Source organism: Chionomys nivalis, chromosome 21 (genome assembly GCF_950005125.1).
Source record: "Chionomys nivalis chromosome 21, mChiNiv1.1, whole genome shotgun sequence".
Lineage (NCBI taxonomy): Eukaryota > Metazoa > Chordata > Mammalia > Rodentia > Cricetidae > Chionomys > Chionomys nivalis.
Window position 1 is genome coordinate 40954809 of NC_080106.1, and position 18609 is coordinate 40973417.

The 18609-nt window shown below is 50.1% G+C and overlaps 1 protein-coding gene across 5 annotated transcripts in view; it reads left to right on the forward strand.

Annotated features, from left to right (window-relative positions):
- The window catches only part of Mast1 (microtubule associated serine/threonine kinase 1), a 36407-nt gene that overhangs the window by 2072 nt on the left and 15726 nt on the right, over positions 1-18609 (forward strand). Inside the window, exons 1-11 of one of the 5 annotated variants that reach the window (XM_057753203.1) lie at positions 5757-5844; positions 6115-6187; positions 7849-7937; positions 8327-8402; positions 12363-12441; positions 13882-14042; positions 14185-14260; positions 14407-14616; positions 16935-17036; positions 17119-17251; positions 17318-17385. In XM_057753203.1, the coding sequence (XP_057609186.1) occupies positions 5772-5844; positions 6115-6187; positions 7849-7937; positions 8327-8402; positions 12363-12441; positions 13882-14042; positions 14185-14260; positions 14407-14616; positions 16935-17036; positions 17119-17251; positions 17318-17385 (1140 nt within the window). In that variant the 5' untranslated portion in view covers positions 5757-5771. Of the gene's footprint in view, positions 1-5756; positions 5845-6114; positions 6188-6326; positions 6585-7848; positions 7938-8326; positions 8403-12362; positions 12442-13881; positions 14043-14184; positions 14261-14406; positions 14617-16934; positions 17037-17118; positions 17252-17317; positions 17386-18609 lie in introns of those variants that run through there. The other 4 variants (XM_057753205.1, XM_057753207.1, XM_057753204.1 and 1 more) reach the window with 4 other exon arrangements.

Sequence of the window (18609 nt, forward strand, 5' to 3'; positions counted from 1 at the left end):
TTACTTTTGCTAGGTCCATTAAAGCTGCTTAGCTTGTGAACCGGGAGACCAATTCACCCCAAACCTGCCATTACAAGAGAGAAAATCTAGCCTGGCTTTCTGGTCACTGTGGCTCCCCAGGGCAGTGTTCTTTGACCCTGCTCTGTCTGAATGCCCTTTGCACATGGAAGTGGTAGGATCCTCTGGGGCATTCTCTGCTGTGTGCCATGTCTATCAATAACTCTTATTCTGACTTATTGCTTTAACATTTTTATTTTTAATTAAAAATTTGTATTACTAGCCGGGCGATGGTGGCGCACGCCTTTAATCCCAGCACTCGGGAGGCAGAGGCAGGCGGATCTCTGTGAGTTCGAGACCAGCCTGGTCTACAGAGCTAGTTCCAGGACAGGCTCCAAAGCCACAGAGAAACCCTGTCTCGAAAAACCAAAAAAAAAAAAAAAAAAAATTTGTATTACTAATTTTGAAATTCATGTGTAAGGACATTTTGCCTGCATGTATGTCTGTGTACTACCAGTAGCCAGGGATCATAGAGGCCAGAAGAAGGCATTAGATCCCCTGTAACTGGAATTTCAGATAGCTGTGAACTGCCATGTAGGTACTGGGAATCAAATATGGGTCCTCTGCAAGAACAAGTGCTCTAACTGCTGAGCTTTTTCTCCAACCTGTATCTATCTATCTATCTATCTATCTATCTATCTATCTATCTATCTATCTATCTATCTACCTCTCTCTCTCTCTCTCTCTGTGTGTGTGTGTGTGTGTGTGTGTGAATGTATGTATGTAGGTGAGCATGTGTCACAGTTTGTAGGAGGAGTTCTTTCCACTCACTACATGGGTCCTGTGGCTGGAACTCAGGGAACTAGGCTCATGAGAAAACACACTTAAGAGCTGAGCATCTCTTCTGCCCTGCACTTACTGCTTGCTGAGCATACACCAAGTGCCAGGTACCACCCTAAAATGCTAAAACCTGCATCACCAAACAGACTCTACTAGGAGACAGGGGTACTTTGGGAAGGTCATTTGCCAAGGTCACAAAAGGCAAGTTTGGGATTTTGAAGCCAGGTTTTTATCTCTGAGAGACCATAGAGAGGGTTATGATGTACTTGTTTTTGTTGTTTTTGCACATGTATGTATGTGGTGTGCATGTATGTGTGTGTGAGTACACACGTGTGTGCACATGTGTGTGGAGGCTGGAGGTTAATACCTGCTGTCTTTCTCCAGTCCTCTCTTTATTTACTGATGCAGGTTCTCTAGATGACCTCAGAGCTTGCTAACATGGGCTGGTCTCGCTAGTCAGTCTGCCCTGGGGGTCCCTTATCTCCACCCCATCCCAGCACTGGGATTGCTGGGGAGCCCTCATGCCCATCTAGCATTTGGGTAGGTGTTGAGGACTAGAATTTGGTTCTTGTTTTATTTTGTTTTGTTTTTAAGACTTTATTTATTTTTATCTATTGAGTAGGGTGTTCCTATGTAGACCAGGCTGGCCTTGAATCTGCCTGTCTACTCTCTTCCTCTCAAGTGCTGAGATCAAAGTTGCACGCCACCGTGCCCTGCAAGAAGTATTTTATTCTTAAAGATCTGTCTTAATCATGTGTATGTGTGTGGGTAGTTGCACATGAATACAAGTGCCCACAGAGGTCAGATGTACTAAATACCCCAGAGCCTGGGTTACAGGCTGTGAGCCACCTGATGTGGTTGCCGGGAACTGAATCCAGGTCCTCAGGGAGAGCAGTATGTGCTCTCAACCACTGAGCCATCTCTCCAACCCTGGAATTCTGGTTCTTAAACTTGTTTATTACAGTCTTTATCCACTGGAATGTCACCTTTTTTCTCCTTCAAAAGATCCACTGAAGCAAGGCATGCTAGCTTGCATCTACAACCTCAGCACCCGGGAAGTGGAGACAGAAGTTCAAGGACAGCATAGGCTACAGGAGACCTTGTTTCAAAACAAAACAACTCTCCTCACCTGTATTGCTAGCCAACCTACTTGACCTCAGCCTGTGAAACACTGTGTGAGATGATGGTTACAATGTAACGACTTTTCCTCCTTTTCGTTTGTGTTTTGTTTTGGTTTTTGTTTTTTAACAGGATTTCTCTGTGTACCCCTGGCTGTGCTGGAACTTGTTCTGTAGAGTAGGCTAGCCTCAAAGTCAGAGATTCCCTTGCCTCCGCCTCTCAAGTGCTAGGACTAAAGTGTGTGCCATCACCACCTGGCCCTCCTTTTCAATTTCTAAAGATTTATTTTTATAATAAATTTTTAAAAAATTTTAAAATTATTTATATTTTATGTCTGAGTGCTCTGCGAATACACTTACATGCCAGAAGAGGGCATCAGTTCCTATTCTAGATGGTTGTGAGCCATGTTGTAGGCAGACTTTTCATGTAAGTATTCATGCTTAATCATTAGCTTAGGCTTGTTACTAACTAGCTCTTACAATTTAAATTAACCTATATTTTTTTTTTATCTAAGTTCTACCATGTGGTCCATGGCTTGTTATCTCATTTTATTTCGTTTTTGTTTGTTTTGTTTAGTTTTTGCTTTTGTTTTGTTTTGTTTGGTTTGGTTTGGTTTTCAAGACAGGGTTTCTCTGTGTAACAGTCCTGGCTGTACTAGAACTCACTTGGTAGACCAGACTGGCCTCAAACTCACAGAGAATCACCCATCTCTGCCTCCCAGGTGCTGGGATTAAAGGTGTAGACTACTAAGTCCCGGCTTGTCGCCTCATTTTCTAAAAGTCCAGCTTCCTCTGTGTCTGGCTCCCAACTCTGGAGACTCCCAGTGTCCTCCTAGTCTGCCTTTCTCACCCAGTCCCTTTCTGCCTAGTTATAAGTCAGTCAGCTCTTTTTTGACCAATGAGGATTATACATATTTACCGTATACAAAGATTGTTCTGTACCAACCACATACATACCATGTGGTTGCTAGGAATTGAACTCAGGACCTCTGAAAGAGCAGCCAGTGCTCTTAGCTCCTGAGCCATCTCTCCAGCCTTATTCCCTCATTTCTTTTCTTTTCTTTTTTTTTTCTTTTTCTTTTCTTTTTTTTTTTTTTTTGAGACAGGGTTTCTCTGTGTAGCCCTGGCTGTCCTGAAACTCTATAGATCAGTGTGGCCTAGCCTGGAACTCAGAGATCCACCTGATTCTGCCTACTGATTGCTGGGATTAAAATATATATATATTGGGGCTGGAGAGAAGGCTCAGTGGTTAAGAGCATTGCCTGCTCTTCCAAAGGTCCTGAGTTCAATTCCCGCCAACCACATGGTGGCTCACAACCATCTGTAATGAGGTCTGGTGCCCTCTTCTGGCCTGCAGACATACATACAGACAGAATAAAGTATACATAATAAATAAATAAATATTTAAAAAATATATATATTTGTGTGTGCATGTATATATATAATTTTTAAATTAAAGAGCTTTTGGCTCCTCTCAAAGTCCCATTTACTATGCTACCCCAACTCTGCGAGCAGGCCTTGAGTGGGGCAGAGCTGTCGGGTCGTAAGAATCATTCATTTCTTCATTTATGCTGAGACACCTAAGTTCTATATTATGTCCAGGCCTTCATCCTTGCAGTCCCCTAGACGCTCTCTCCACAGTTCCTCTATGGCGGCCCCTTCCTTCCTTTTTAAATTTCAATGTGTGTGTGTGTATGTGTGTGTGTGTGTACGCGTGTGTGTGTGTGTGCGCGCGCATGTGTATGTGTGGTGGGTACCTGTCCTGAATGAACATGTGGTACATGTGGAGATCAGAGAATAACTTCTGTAAGTCATTTCTCTTCTTCTACCATGTGGGTCCCAGGGACCAAACTCATGCTCATGTTCTCAGGTTTGGTAGCCTGACCCACTTTTCTTTTTATTTTATTTATTTATTTATTTATTTATTTATTTATTTATTTATTTATTTTTGAGTCAGGATCTCTGTATGTAGTCTTGAACTCACTATGTAGCCAAGGGTAATGATAAACTCTGTTTTTATTTATGTGCATGTGTGTCTTGTCCATGTGTATGCCTGTACACGATGTGTGTGCAGCACCCACCGAGACCAGAAAATAGTAGCACCATTTCCCCTGGGACTGCAATTACAGACATTTGTATGCGCCATGTGAGTCCTTTGCAAGAGCAACAAAGTTTTTGTTTTTAAGATTTATTTATTTATTATGTATACAACATTCCTTCCATGTATGCTTGCATGCCAGAAGAGGGCACCAGATCTCATTACGGATGGCTGTGAGCCACCATGTGGTTGCTGGGAATTGAACTCAGGACCTCTGGAAGAGTAGTCAGTGCTCTTTTTTTAAAAAATATTTATTTATTTATTATGTATACAATATTCTGTCTGTGTGTATCCCTGCAGGCCAGAAGAGGGCACCAGACCCCATTACAAATGATTGTGAGCCACCATGTTGTTGCTAAGAATTGAACTCAGGACATTTGGAAGAGCAGGCAATGCTCTTAACCTCTGAGCCATCTCTCCAGCCCAGTAGTCAGTGCTCTTAACCTATGAGCCATCTCTCCAGCTCCCAACAAAGTGTTTTTAAGCACTGAGCCATCTCTACTATATTATTACTTCCATATTACTCTTATGAAGGTGTAAGTCACAAACAATCCCACACCAGTTTGGAATTATGATTAATAGGGTGGTATTTATTTAAAGGGGAAAAAACTTACAGATCACCGTCCCAGACAACAGCCCTCTGCGCAATCGGGAAGGAGTGTAGTCGCCCAAAGAGGAGCTGGAAGCAAAAGAGAGAGCTAGGAGGGAAGTGGCCGCTTTTTTAAAGAGAGAGACCACGCCCCAATGGGCTGGTATCTCAGCGGCTATTGGCTGAAGGAGTGGAAGGACCTCCAGGACCTCCCACAACACTCTTTTTTTTTTTTTTTTGGTTTTTCGAGACAGGGTTTCTCTGTGGTTTTGGAGCCTGTCCTGGAACTAACTCTTATAGACCAGGCTGGTCTCGAACTCACAGAGATCCGCCTGCCTCTGCCTCCCGAGTGCTGGGATTAAAGGCGTGCGCCACCATCGCCAGGCTAACACTCTTATTTAATATCTGTGGGTTATTATTTTAAACGACATCTATTATCTTGTTATGGAGTTCAGGACAGTCTCGACTGCAAGAACTTCCTGCCTCAGCCTTCTGTGTAGCTAGAATAACCAGCAATTGCTTCTAAAGGCCTTTTCCCAAAGGCCAGACATTCATTTCTCTTATTAACTGCCATGTTCCCAGTGTCCAGCATTAAGACCTGATGTTCAAGAAATGTGTGTATTTATTTACCGAGACAGGGTCTCACTGTATAGCTCTGGTTGGCCTGGAACAAGATGTGTAGACCAGTCAAATTCAGAGAGATTCTCTTGCTTCTACTCCCCGGGTGCTGAATTAAAGGTGTGTATCTCCACCAGCAGGAGGAAATATTCCTGGGGAGAGAAACTTTGCAATTATTTGTGGATGTCAGTGTCAGCTTTCTTTTGGAGTGGGTTCTCTCCTTCCACAGTCTGGGTCTTAGGATTCCATGTCAAGTGATCAAGCTTATTAGCCTCTGGGTCTTCAAAAAATATTTTTCATGACTGAGGGTATAGCTCACGTGGGAAAGTGCACCAAGGCCTGGGTTTGATACTCAGTACCATATACAGGGTGTGGTGGAGCATGCCTGTATTCCGGTGCTGAGGAGGTGTAGCCGCAGGATCAGAAGATCAGCTACACAGCAAGTTCAAGACCAGCTTGGACTACATGAGACCCTATCCAGAACAAAGAACAATGTTTTACAAATATTGTCATGGTGGCTCACAACTGTGATCTGAGCACTTTGGACGTGAGGCAGTGGGATCTCTGGTTGGAGGACAGCCTGGGTGAGTTCCGAGCCATCCTGAGCTACAGTGAGATCCTGTCTTGTCAGAAAGCAAGCAAAACTTTATTCGCATGAACATGCTTTCAGATGTCCAATTGGGTCTATTTCTTGTGCACTTGACCCTGTTTTGGCCACCGGGAATCAGGAGAAAGGCAAGGGTGACATGGCCGTGCTGATGACGCTCTTGCTCCTTAGGTGAACGGAGCTGCAATTTGGGCAGTGGCCATATGTCCACGCTGACCTCCATCCTTTTTACCCCTTTTTCTTCCAGAAGGATTTGCCCCTGCCCCGGAAAAGCAGCAGGTGAGCCTTGGGGGAAAGATGCACCGGCATGCTACCCCCAGGTAGGGGCACCAGGCGTGCACGCGGGCGGGGCCTCGCGCCGCGACACCCCGCAGCGCCCCCTCGCGACTGGCCGCAGCAGCAGGGCCCTCCCCTCCCCCGCCCTCCCCTGGCCGCCGCTGCGGCTCCAGCCTCCGCCCAGGCACTCGCTCGCCGCGCTGCCGCTGCCGCTGCCGCACCTGCCACCATGTCGCCGCCGCCGGGTCATGTCTGACTCTCTCTGGACCGCGCTTTCCAATTTCTCGATGCCCTCCTTCCCCGGCGGCAGCATGTTCCGCCGCACCAAGAGGTAGACCCTCCACCCCGAGACCCTATCCAGGTCTTCCCGGTGAAGCCGCCCCGCCGGCTGCTGCAGCAGGGCGGGGCCGGGATGCTGCTCGCTGTCCAGCTGCGCCAGAGGTGTCCGCTGTGCCCTCCCGCAGGGGATGGGGTTGAACGCGGGCGGTGCGGGCCGTGCTGCTGTAGAGACTAGAAAGGCCTGGGCTGGGGACAGGGGTCGTGCCGGCGGGGGGTTGCAGCGCCTTTGTTTGCAGACGTGGTGGGCTCAGGCGGCCCGGTGGGGTAGGGTACCGCGGGGAGGGGGGGCTTGGCACCCTCAGAACAATAGCCGCAGCCTGGCCTCCCCCCGCCCCCATCCGCGTGCTCTTGGACAAGCTAATATGCTCAGTCACTGCGGCTGAGAGGGAAGGGGCTAGAGCGACTGGGGGCTTCTCTTCTGCAGCTGCTGGGAGGAAGGGGGGGTCGCTATCACTGCATGGACCCTCCCAAGTCGAACACAGCCTCACACTGAAAATAGTAACACGGCGTCACACAGAGCATGACCACACACACACACAACCCTAGTGGCTCCCATACACTCACTGGGAGGCACCACATGTACCCAGCCACAGGTCAAAGCTATGGAAAATAGGGTCACCTCCGGTGTCACACACAGACACACACACACTGTGCTCGCCTAGTAAAATGCTACATGCGAGACCACCCACCAAAAACGACCCGTTTTCAAAATGACACATCCACGCACCTAACCCTGTCACAACAGCTGTGTCAGATTGACACCAGGATAAACACAGGGACTTCTGCAGAGGCAAGGACACACACAGTCACATAGCACGTATCCATGTGGTACACCGTTGCATGCTTGGAGGTGCCCAGTGTCACAGGGTGTTAAATTCACACACAGGGATGGGAACACACCGTGGTGGACACACACAGCCAGTGTACCTCGTGCTGATTGCCCTGGTGACAATTGCACACCTGCAGCGGAAGTCATGCACCATGCAGGAATCACACAGTCGTGTACACGCTGTGTTTCTCACTGCACCACACACAGAGAAAGATGTGTTGTCACCGAGATAGCATACATGACACACCAGTGTGGGTCTCAGACCGTGGATGCCACATGTGTCTATAGACTGGGAATGTTATGGGCATCTCAAGGACACGGACATTCAGGATGGACCAGTAGGTGTCACCATGGCTGTCAGGCCATAATTGACACAGACCTCACAGAGCTGCACACGAGTCGCACTCTACTCTGGAAGTGTCGCACACTGGCTGCGGCATGGAAGAGAAGTGAGGATCTGAACCGGAAGAGTGACTTCGTGGGCTCACACTCAAGGGTCTGGGGCCTCTCTTGATCCCTGCTCTCCCTCCCTGGCAGTTGCCGCACCAGTAACCGGAAAAGCCTCATCCTGACAAGCACTTCGCCGACCCTGCCGCGACCCCACTCCCCGCTGCCAGGCCACTTAGGTGAGACAAAGATGCAGCCTGGGTACGTGAGGATTTAGACCATAGGAGGCGGGGCCAAAGATGGGGCGTGGCCATTCCTTATGGGCGGGGCCATTCTGGATTGATGGAGTGGGTTGCACCCAGTTTAGAGGAAGCTGGGTTGGACATTGTAGAAGCAGAAAGGAGGAGCCAGAGCTGAAGGGCGGAGCCGTCTTAGAGGAGACCGAATAAACAGACACCTGGGTGAGTTCAGTGAATCGAGACCCCCCCCCAAAATGTTGAGAGAGGCGGGGCCACTGCAAAAGGGGTGTGGTTGACCATACATGCACGGGCCTACATAGAAGGGTGAGTTGTCCCTAGCAACTTATTTTGGTGATCAAAAGACCCTAAAGCCCTCCTTTCTCCTGCAGGTAGCAGTCCCCTGGACAGTCCCCGCAACTTCTCTCCCAATACCCCTGCCCACTTCTCGTTCGCTTCCTCCCGAAGGTGAGTCCCTCCCCTGAGGGCCCCAGAACTCCGTACTATCCTCCCCATCCACCGTCTGGGCCACCATCTGTTCTTGTCCTAATTGCACCCGAGTAGCCTCTGGGGACCAGTGGAAGGGCCTCAATGTTCTACTAGAATTCAAGGTGGAGCTTATAAAAAGGTGGAACCAATCAGTGATCCAGAATGGAGAGGAGGGGTCCTCCTTTGTAGTGGAGGGAAACTGCTGTACTCTGGGGCCCCAGAATCGGCCTCCTCCAAGCCTTGTGCGCTTGGCCGAGCGTTTCCATAGCAACAGAACAGGGCTGTCAAGATGAGGTGCGCAAGCGCACATTACACAGAGCCCATCTATGGCCTCAGTGCCTCCAGCGGGAGGGGAGGGTGGTTAAGGCATTTTCTCAACCTTCCAAAACGTAAGATATTACATTTGCCTCCAAGGTTCTCGGTGGATTTAAATGAATCTTCTTGGGGACCATAATGAAAAGTGGGGAGGGCCAAAGACTTCCTGCTTGTTGCGGAGAGACTTAGAGTCATTGGAATCTTTGGGCCAGGAGTGGAAGTTGGGGCGCCTTTTCTTTAGCTATATTCATGGTTATGAACCTGAAAGGACATATGGGATGAAGGACACTTCATTTCTGACCTTGGCGTGATGAGGGGAGGGTGAGGCGGGGAAGATAAGGATAGGGATCATTGCAAAGACTGATGGAGGCTGTAGGAGAGATATGGGGACAGAGAATGGCTTCCTGGACAGGGCGGGGAGCCCCTTTCAACAGTAGTAGAACTTAGCTGAAGGAACTGGGAACCAAGCACGACTCTGGGTTTGTTCTGTGTAGAAAGAGGCCAGAGCCCACCCTATTAGAGTGTGTGTCTATAGTACTGGCCATCCGAGTGCCAGTGTGGGCTTATGCAAGCGTGAATGCATTCGAATGTAAATCTATGTGTACTGTAGGTTTGTAAACGCATTCTAAAGGAGGACACCCCCACCTCTGTATCTCTGCGGCAGCGGTGTGGGATGTGTGTGTGAGTGTCTGAGGGAGCTTGTGCCCGTGTGCATCAGTGCATGGGTGCCAGTGTGCCTGGGTGAGCTTGTGGTCCTGCTGAGTGGGAATGGATGCGAGTGTGTCTGTGACAGAGTGTATATGTGACACAGGAGTTCTGGCCCGTGTGCATCAATGGGTGTGGGCATCAGTGTGACTAGTTGAGAGTGTAGCTGTGTGGGTGTCTGACTGTCTGACAGTGAATGAAAGTCTCGACTGTGTAGCTGCATGGAGACGAAACCACGGAATGTGTGAGTCAGTATGCAACTCTACGTGTGTCAGTGTGAGCCCGGCTCCCTTGTGTATATCGCTATGTCAGTGTGTGTCTGCTTTGGCATGTGATTGTGCATTAGTGTGTGAGTACGGTGTTTGGGTTCATGGACGGGGCTATGCACGCTCACAACTGCCTTTAACAAGGAGATGGGTGTGGGACTGAGAGCTGGAATTTACTCTTTTCTTTTTAGTGTTTCGAGACAGGGTCTCCCCATGTAGCCCTGGCTGTCCTGGAACTCACTCTGTAGACCAGGCTGGCCTCAAACTCACAAAGATCCACCTGTCTCTGCCTCCTGAGTGCCAGGGCATGTGCCACTATCACCTGGCTGAAAGTTGAAATTTTCTTTCTGTTTTTCTTTCTTTTTGAAGGCAGGGTTTCTCTGTGTAGCCCTGGCTGTCCTGGAAATTGCTAGAAGACAGGCTGGCCTTGAGAGTTGAAATTTTTAAAAATATTTTAAAATTTTATTTATTGTTTATGTGTGTGTACCACTTGAGTGCCTGATGCCCTCTGAGGTCCAAAGAGGGCACCAGGTCTCCTGGAACTGGAGTTGTAGGACCATGGAGTCACTTTTTGGATGCTGGGAACTGAACCCAGGTCCTCTGCAGGAGCAACCAGTACAGTACTCTTTTTTTTTTTTTAGATTTATTTATTTATTATGTATACAACATTCCTTCCATGTATGCCAGCGGGCCAGAAGAGGGCACCAGATCCCATTACAGATGGCTGTGAGCCACCATGTGACTGCTGGGAATTGAACTCAGGACCTCTGGAGGAGCAGTCAGTGCTCTTAACCTTTGAGCCATCTCTCCAGCCCCCCAGTACAGTACTCTTAACTGCTGCCCCACCCAGTCTCAACAGTCTGAATTTTTGTATGGGTTTTGTTTGGGAAAGGGTCTCATATAGCTTAAGGTGGCTACAACTTGTCCCTGTACCCAAGGATGATACTGACCTCTGCTGCTAAGACTCTCCTATGTCTTGAGCAGCTGTTTTTGCACGTTTGCCAGCAAATCCACTCCCTCTTTTGAGATGGGATCTTACTGCCGTAGCCCTGTTTGACCTAAGTGGTTTTGTAGACCAAACTGGCCTTGAACTCACAGAGACCCACTTGCCTCTGTCACCCAAGTGCTGGGACTAAAAGTGAGCACAGTCATTACCAGCCTTGACTTTTTTCTTTACATATATTCCTTTCTGTACATGTGTCATACACTCTCGTGTGTGTGAATGTGTGGTGGTGCTCATGGGGAGGACAGACAACGGTCAGGACTCGGTCTGCTGTAACTACCATGGGTTCCAAAAACCAAACTCAGGTCACCAGGCTTTCAAAACAAGCCCATTTCCCTACTGAACCATCTCACTGGCCCTTATTTTGTTTTATTTAATTTTTAAGACATATATTTTGTTTATATAATTGCCTGTATGTATATGCATCACGCCTGCAAGCTTCAGAAGAAGGATTCAGGGGCTGAAGAGATGGCCCAGCCGTTAAGAGCATTGCCTGCTCTTCCAAAGGTCCTGAGTTCAATTCCCGGCAACCACATGGTGGCTCACAACCATCTGTAATGAGGTCCGGTGCCCTCTTCTGGCCTGCAGGCATACATGCAGACAGAATATTGTATACATAATAAATAAATAAATAAATAAATAAATAAATAAATAAATAAGTTCCTTCCCGAGTCCCTGGAACTGTGAGCCAACAATGTATGTGCTGAGCACTGGACCTGGGTCCTTTGCAAGATCAAGTGCTGTTTTGTTTTGTTTTGAGACAGGGTTTCTCTGTAATCCTGGCTGTCCTTAAGCTCACTCGGTAGTCCAGGCTGACCTCAAATGCTTTGATCCTCCAGCCTCCACCTTCTGAGTGTTAGGATTGTCATCACGTACCAGTCTACTGGTCTTAGTCTGTGAACTCGACCAAAGTAGACACAAGAACATGAGAGGTTGTAGTTATACTATGAGAGTGACTGTGTGAACAAGCGTGTATAGACCCAAGTTACTGTATCACTGGGTCTGTTAGAGGGTGGGTGCTCTTTGTCTGAGAAGATGCCCAGGGGTCTTCTCTGAGAGATTTCTTGTGGGAGTTCCCTGAAGTTAGATAGTGGGGTTCCAGGGTGTGATTTATTCATCGTAGCTTCTTTTTATTGTACTGTTATCATTTTTTGGGTGCAGGAGATTAAACCCAAGATCTTGCACATTCTAAGAAAGCTCTCTACTGCTGAGCCACATTCTTAGCTTCCTTTGGATGGGCTTTTCCAATCCTTCTGTGCCCAATCTGGGGGGCCTTTTGTTTTGTTTTGTTGTTTTTTGAGACAGGGTTTCTCCGTGTAACAGCTTTAGCTGTCCTGGAACTAGACCAGGCTGGCCTCGAACTCACAGAGATCCGCTTACTTGTGCCTGGGATTAAAGTCTTGTGCCACCACACCCTGCTGGGGGGTTGGGTATTTTGGTATGGTGATAGTACCTAACAAGGAAGGATTCTAGGAAAGTCCCAAAGATAGGGGTTCTTCCTCCACGACCATGGCGCCTGGCTTAAATATGCCATCTTTCCATGAAAGCCTCAGGTATCTGAGGCTCCCCATCCCCCATCCCCATGCTGGTTCTCACTCCAGGAGTGAGAGGACCCCTGGCAGGACTCAGAGCAGCTTGTTTGGGTTCCAGGGCGGATGGACGCCGCTGGTCACTTGCCTCGCTCCCTTCCTCTGGCTATGGCACCAACACACCCAGCTCAACTGTTTCAGTGAGTATATGGGGGGAGACGGATGGGAGGGTGGGGACCCAGCTCAACTGTTTCAGTGAGTATATGGGGGGAGACGGATGGGAGGGTGGGGACTGAAGTGACCACATGAAGACCAGCAGTCCCGGACGGACTGAGAGGCTGGGCTCCACTGCCCTTCGTGAGTGTCCATTTGTCCATCCACTAGAGGTGACGTCTTTCCCCCAGAGCCTCATCTCTGCTCTCACTGCATTTTCCCAGGAACCTACTCATTTCTTGTTATCCATGATGTGCCCAAGTGTCTTTACCTGGCCAAAGTCAGGCCACCATGGCTTCTACCTAGAGTCCATTTGCTTGCACATTGAACACTCAAATCTCTCTCCTTCAATGCCCTTCGGAGACACAGCTCTGATTCTCTTACTCCCCCACTGCTGTGAGGTTTAACAAACGTTGATACGTGATCACATGACTTGGCTAGGGATATAAAGCGAGGCTTCCTGGAAGAAGTGATTGACACCAGGACAAAGGATCAGCTTGAATGGGAAGGGGTTGGGGTGAGATGCTCAGGAGGCCAGCAGTATAGATCAACCCCTGAAGGCCTCAGGAAACAAGGCACAGCAACAAGTTGAGGGTCCCTGTGTCATGTAGCTGGCTATGGTGGCATGGGCCTGCGATCCCAGCTGGAGAGTCTGAGACAGGAACATCAGGAGCTCAAGGCCAGCCTGAGCTAAATAAGACGGGGGGGGGGGGGGGGGGGGGGAGGGGAGAGAGAGAGAAGAAAGAAACAAATTGCAGAGGAACTTAGCTGTATTGGTAGAGTGTTTGCCTTTCATGCCTGGGTGCTGGGGCTTGATCCCCAGTACCACAAAAGGAAGGAAGGAAGGAAGGAAGGAAGGAAGGAAGGAAGGAAGGAAGGAAGGAAGGAAGGAAGGAAGGAAGGAAGGAGAGATGGAGGGAGAGAGAGGGAGGGCGAGAAGGAGGGAGGGAGAGAAAGGGAAGAAAGGAAGGAGAAAGAAAGCTAACCATGCAGCCAAGACTTGGAGCAGACAGAGCAAGTGCTTCACAGAGAAATGGCCCAAGCTTGGAAAACTGCTAACGCCAAGGCCCTGGGGCAGAAGCATGTGCAAGGATCACCAGGACCAGCAGGGGTGGAACAGAGCAGGCAAGGGGGAGGGTAGGAAGAGATGATGGCAAGGAGACAAGGCCTGGAGGGCAGGATCTTGTGGTCTAGTGGGAGGCCTTGAGAGTACACTGTGATATGCTAGGCGCCGTGGATGGTTCCGCATTCCCCCCACCCCCCGCGCCCATCCACTTGGTGTTTTGGGATAGGGTCTCACTCAGTGAAACCGAGGCTGGCCTCAAACTCTGAAGCGCTGGGATCACAGAAGGGAGCCCCAGACCAGGGTCGAATGCTGGGTTGCTCCAGTGCCGGCTCTGACTCCCCACTCTCTCCTACTACTCTAGTCCTCCTGCTCCTCCCAGGAGCGCCTTCATCAACTCCCCTACCAGCCCACGGTGGACGAGTTGCACTTTCTGTCCAAACATTTCGGCAGCACCGAGAGCATCACGGACGAGGATGGTGGCCGCCGCTCCCCCGCCGTGCGGCCCCGCTCTCGGAGTCTCAGGTGCGCTGGCACCTGAGAGGGATGGGGTTTTGGTGCACGACCAAGAATCTTCGGCCCTGGGAAAATAGAGCGAAGCGCGCGGGGGTTTGGGGAGTCAGCACAAAGACAGGGTGCTGGACAGACGGGACTTCTTTTCCTGCAGTCCCGGCCGCTCCCCCTCCTCCTACGACAACGAAATCGTGATGATGAACCACGTGTACAAGGAGCGGTTCCCAAAGGTGAGACCCCCACCCCCACCCCACGACCATCACTAGCTCGCGGGCGCACCTGGGATCCGCGCGCCCCCTAGCGGTCGGAGCGCGCGGCGCAGGCTCCGGTGACCACAGCCTCCAAACTCTCCCTGCATCCTTGTACCGCTGCTCAGGCCACCGCGCAAATGGAAGAGAAGCTGCGGGACTTCGCCCGCGCCTACGAACCTGACAGCGTGCTGCCGCTGGCCGACGGCGTGCTCAGCTTCATCCACCACCAGATCATTGAACTGGCTCGAGACTGCCTTACCAAGTCCCGCGATGGGCTCATCACCACGGTCTACTTCTACGAACTGCAGGAAAATCTGGAGAAGCTGCTTCAGGATGTGAGTGTCAAGGGCTTCAGACCCTGTCCACGAGCCGGCAGGTCCTGCCCAGTTCTTCCACCCGCGAAGTGCGCAGAGCCAGGAGAGCAGCGGGAGGCTGGGAGGTGGTTCCCACTCTAGGTCCGATGGAGGAGCTGGAATTTATTTTCTTAGCGGCCTTTAGTTGTTTAAGCAATTGTCACCTTCTCCTATGGCCTAGACCCTCCCCTCTTACCTCTCACTGGGAATTGAACCCCACGACCCAGTGGTCCAGAATAATCGAGACAAGTGCTCTATGACTGAGCTGCATTTCCAGCCCCCATTCGTTTGTTTCCCTTTTCTTTTTGTTCAAGACAGGGTATCGAGTAATGCAGGCGGGCCCCCAACTTGCTATGTAGCCGAGGGTGGCCTTGAACCCCAGAACCTCCAACTTCCACCTCTTGAGTGCTGGGATTACAGTTTTATGCCACCACTTCCCATTTATGAGACGCTGGGATGCATCCCAGGGCCTTTGCATGCTAGGGGACCACTCTACCAACTAAGATATATCTCTAGTTTGCACTAAGTTGCCCACTAACTGGCCTTCAAATCACTGCATAACCCATGCAGGCCTTGAACTTGCTATCTTCCTGTCTCAGCTTCCTGGGGTCACGGACCTGCAGCCCCACACCCAGACTGTGTGTAATTTCTAACTCTGCACACACAGCACATTCTGTATATTTTTCCTTGTCTTCTTTCTTGGTTTCCCTACTCCAATGTTGGGCACCAGGTTCAATACAGAGTTCCTGGTGTCTGGCTCACAGTAGATGCTCAACAAATATTACATACGTGTCTCTGAGGGCATGACTCTTTGACAAAGGGTTCGCTTAACTTGTATTAGCCCCAGGTTCTGTCCCTTGCACCACACACACGCACACACACACCATTCGGTGAACCTACTGTGGCCTCACACGCCTGTCAATCAGCACTAGGGAAGCTTAGGTAAGAGCATCTCAAGTGGGGGCTGGAGAGATGGCTTAGTGGTTAAGAGCACTGCCTGATCTTCCAGAGGTCCTGAGTTCAATTCCCAGCAACCACATGATGGCTCACAACCATCTGTAATAAGATCTGGTGCCCTCATCTGGCCTGCAGGAAGAACACTGTATAGATAATAAATAAACCTCCAGGCCAGCCTGCCCTCCATAGCAGACCTTGCCTATGAATTAATTAATGAATTAGTGGGTATATGAATAACAGCAAACGAGACAGTATCCCATCCAAGTCAGGGATCGTGGAGGGCACTTATGAGCCCTTCTTCTGTGCCGGGACATGGCTGGCACTGAAGACAAGTATCCCAGCCTTTCTGCGGTGCCAGTTCAGGAACCATGGAAACAGGTCAAGGATCATGGTATCAGCTGACCTTTAGGGGTAGGAGGGAAACAAAAGAGTGACTGAATGCTCTCTGGGGCTGTGACATGGGAATTGGGACAAGAATAATAAGTGGACAGCTTCTGTGGAAAGAGCCAGAAGGAGTGTGCCCTGAACGGAGGAAGCAGTAGGCTTGTGTTAGACCTGTCTCCAGTGCTTGCTCTGCGGCTCCCATGCCATTTAACCTTGTGTCCAGCAGGAGTTGAGGAGGGCGAGTTGCTCACTCCTTTCCTTTTTTTTTATTTTGTTTTTAAAGATGTGTTTTTGTATTTTCTGCATATGGGTGTTTTGCCTACATGTATGTTTGTGCATGAGTATGTATGTGCATTGCCCACGGAAGCCACAATCCCTTGGAACCGGAATTACAGAAGGTTGTTGGTGCTGTGGGGGTACAGGGGATTAAACCTGGCTTCTCTGCAAGAGTAGCCACTGCTCTTAACTGTGGGGCCACCTCCAGCACCTCATTTTAATTTTAAATTTGTGTGTGTGTGTGTGTGTGTGTGTGTGTGTTGAGGATAAAGCCCAGGTAAGCAGGCCCTCCTCTCCCACTGACCCACATCTGGAGTTCCAAGATGTCTGCCCCACTCACTTTAATAAACGTAGCCTTGGAAGAATGGTAGGGCTGGTAACCCCCTTGAGCCCACAGTAGGAGGCAGCCCTACTCCCAAAAGATGTCCTCTGGCCTCCACGTGTGGCACACACCATGGTACACACATTCCTACATCCTTGTACATCACACATACACAAATAATAGCCATCCCTTTGGACAGGTCTCTCTTGCTGTGTAGAGCAGAGCTGGGCTCGCACCCCCAGCTCTCTTCTGGAAACGGGACAGTAACAGCATTGCGGGCTCTGTGCAGCCCCAGAGCCTGGGGAGCCGGGTCTGAGAAGGCGGCCTGGAGGAGTACTTGACCTCACTTCCTCCGCTGCAGGCCTACGAACGCTCTGAGAGCCTGGAGGTGGCCTTCGTCACTCAGCTCGTGAAGAAACTGCTCATCATCATCTCTCGCCCTGCAAGGCTTCTAGAGTGCCTGGTGAGGGGCTGCTGGAGGGCTGTGGGGGATGGGGTGGCCCTCGGCGGGCACAGCAAGCTAAGCCCATCCATCCCTGCCCCAGGAATTCAACCCGGAAGAGTTCTACCACCTGCTGGAGGCAGCCGAGGGACACGCCAAGGAGGGCCACCTGGTCAAAACTGACATCCCCCGCTACATCATCCGACAGTTGGGCCTCACCCGGGACCCCTTTCCAGGTGTGCAAGGGGCCTGAGGGGGCGGGCCGAGCAGTGGGGCAGCCGCTCACACCCACCTCATTCTAGATGTGGTCCGCCTGGAGGAGCAGGACAGCGGGGGCTCCAACACGCCCGAGCAAGACGACACGTCCGAGGTGAGCTGCAGCCAGCGCTTGGCACTGGGCAGGCCAGGGGCGGCGGGCGGCCTTGGTCTCACACTCTGTGTCTCAATTTCCCCATCTGTGCCATAGTTCTTTCTCCACGTGGTAGCGCGGAGCCCAGAGCCTTGTGTGCGTGCTCTGCTGCTGAACTCCATGTTCAGACTTCTTGTTGTTTCAGCATTGATTTTTTTATCATTATTATTATTTGCATGTGTGTGCTCATCTATGTGTGGGTGCACGTGGGTGGGTGTGTCATCAGATCCCCTGGAACTAGATTAATAGGCAGTTGTAAGCTACTTGGCATAGGTACAAAGAGCCAAACTCAGGTTCTCTGAAAGAGTAGCAAGCACTTGGATTGGCTGAGCCATCCTTTCAGGGCATGTGAGTGTGTGTGTGTGAGTGTGTGCGTGCGCACGCGCGTACATGTGTACAGGTGGAAACCAGAGATGGTATTTGGTATCTTCATCACTCAGTCTCCGCCTTGTTCTTTGAAATAAGGTGTCTCATTGAACGTAAAGCTCACCAGTCAACTAGGCTGGCTCTCCAGTGAACTCCACACATCGGCTCCTCCACCCTGCCCAGTGTTGGGGTTACACATGGGCACCATTGCCAACTCAGATGATTGCGGGGAACTGAACTCGAGCCCTCATACTTGCACGGCAGGCACTTCATGGACTTGAGCTATTGCCTCAGACCCAAGACCTCAGATTTTAAAAATAGGGTCCCACTATTTCGCCCAGGCTGGCCTAGAACTCATGAGTATACTGTTGCTCAGCCTCCCAGGTGCTGCTGGACTATGCCACCTTTTTTTTTTTTTTTTTTTGAGACAGGATTTCTCTGTGTGTCACAGTCCTGGCTACCCTGGAACTCACTTTGTAGACCAGGTTGATCTTGAACTCACTAAGATCCACCTGCCTCTGCCTCCTGAGTGCTAGGATTTAAGACATGCACAACCATTACCCAGCTAGTTTGCCGGGTTTTGTTTGTTTGTTGGTTGGTTGGTTTTTTTCGAGACAGGGTTTCTCTGAGGTTTTGAAGCCTGTCCTGGAACTAGCTCTTGTAGACCAGGTTGGTCTCGAACTCACAGAGATCCGCCTGCCTCTGCCTCCTGAGTGCTGGGATTAAAGGCGTGCGCCACCACCACCCGGCTAGTTTGCCGATTTTTAAAAATTGAGATTTGCCAGGTGGTGGTGTAGCACACCTTCAGTTCCAGTACTC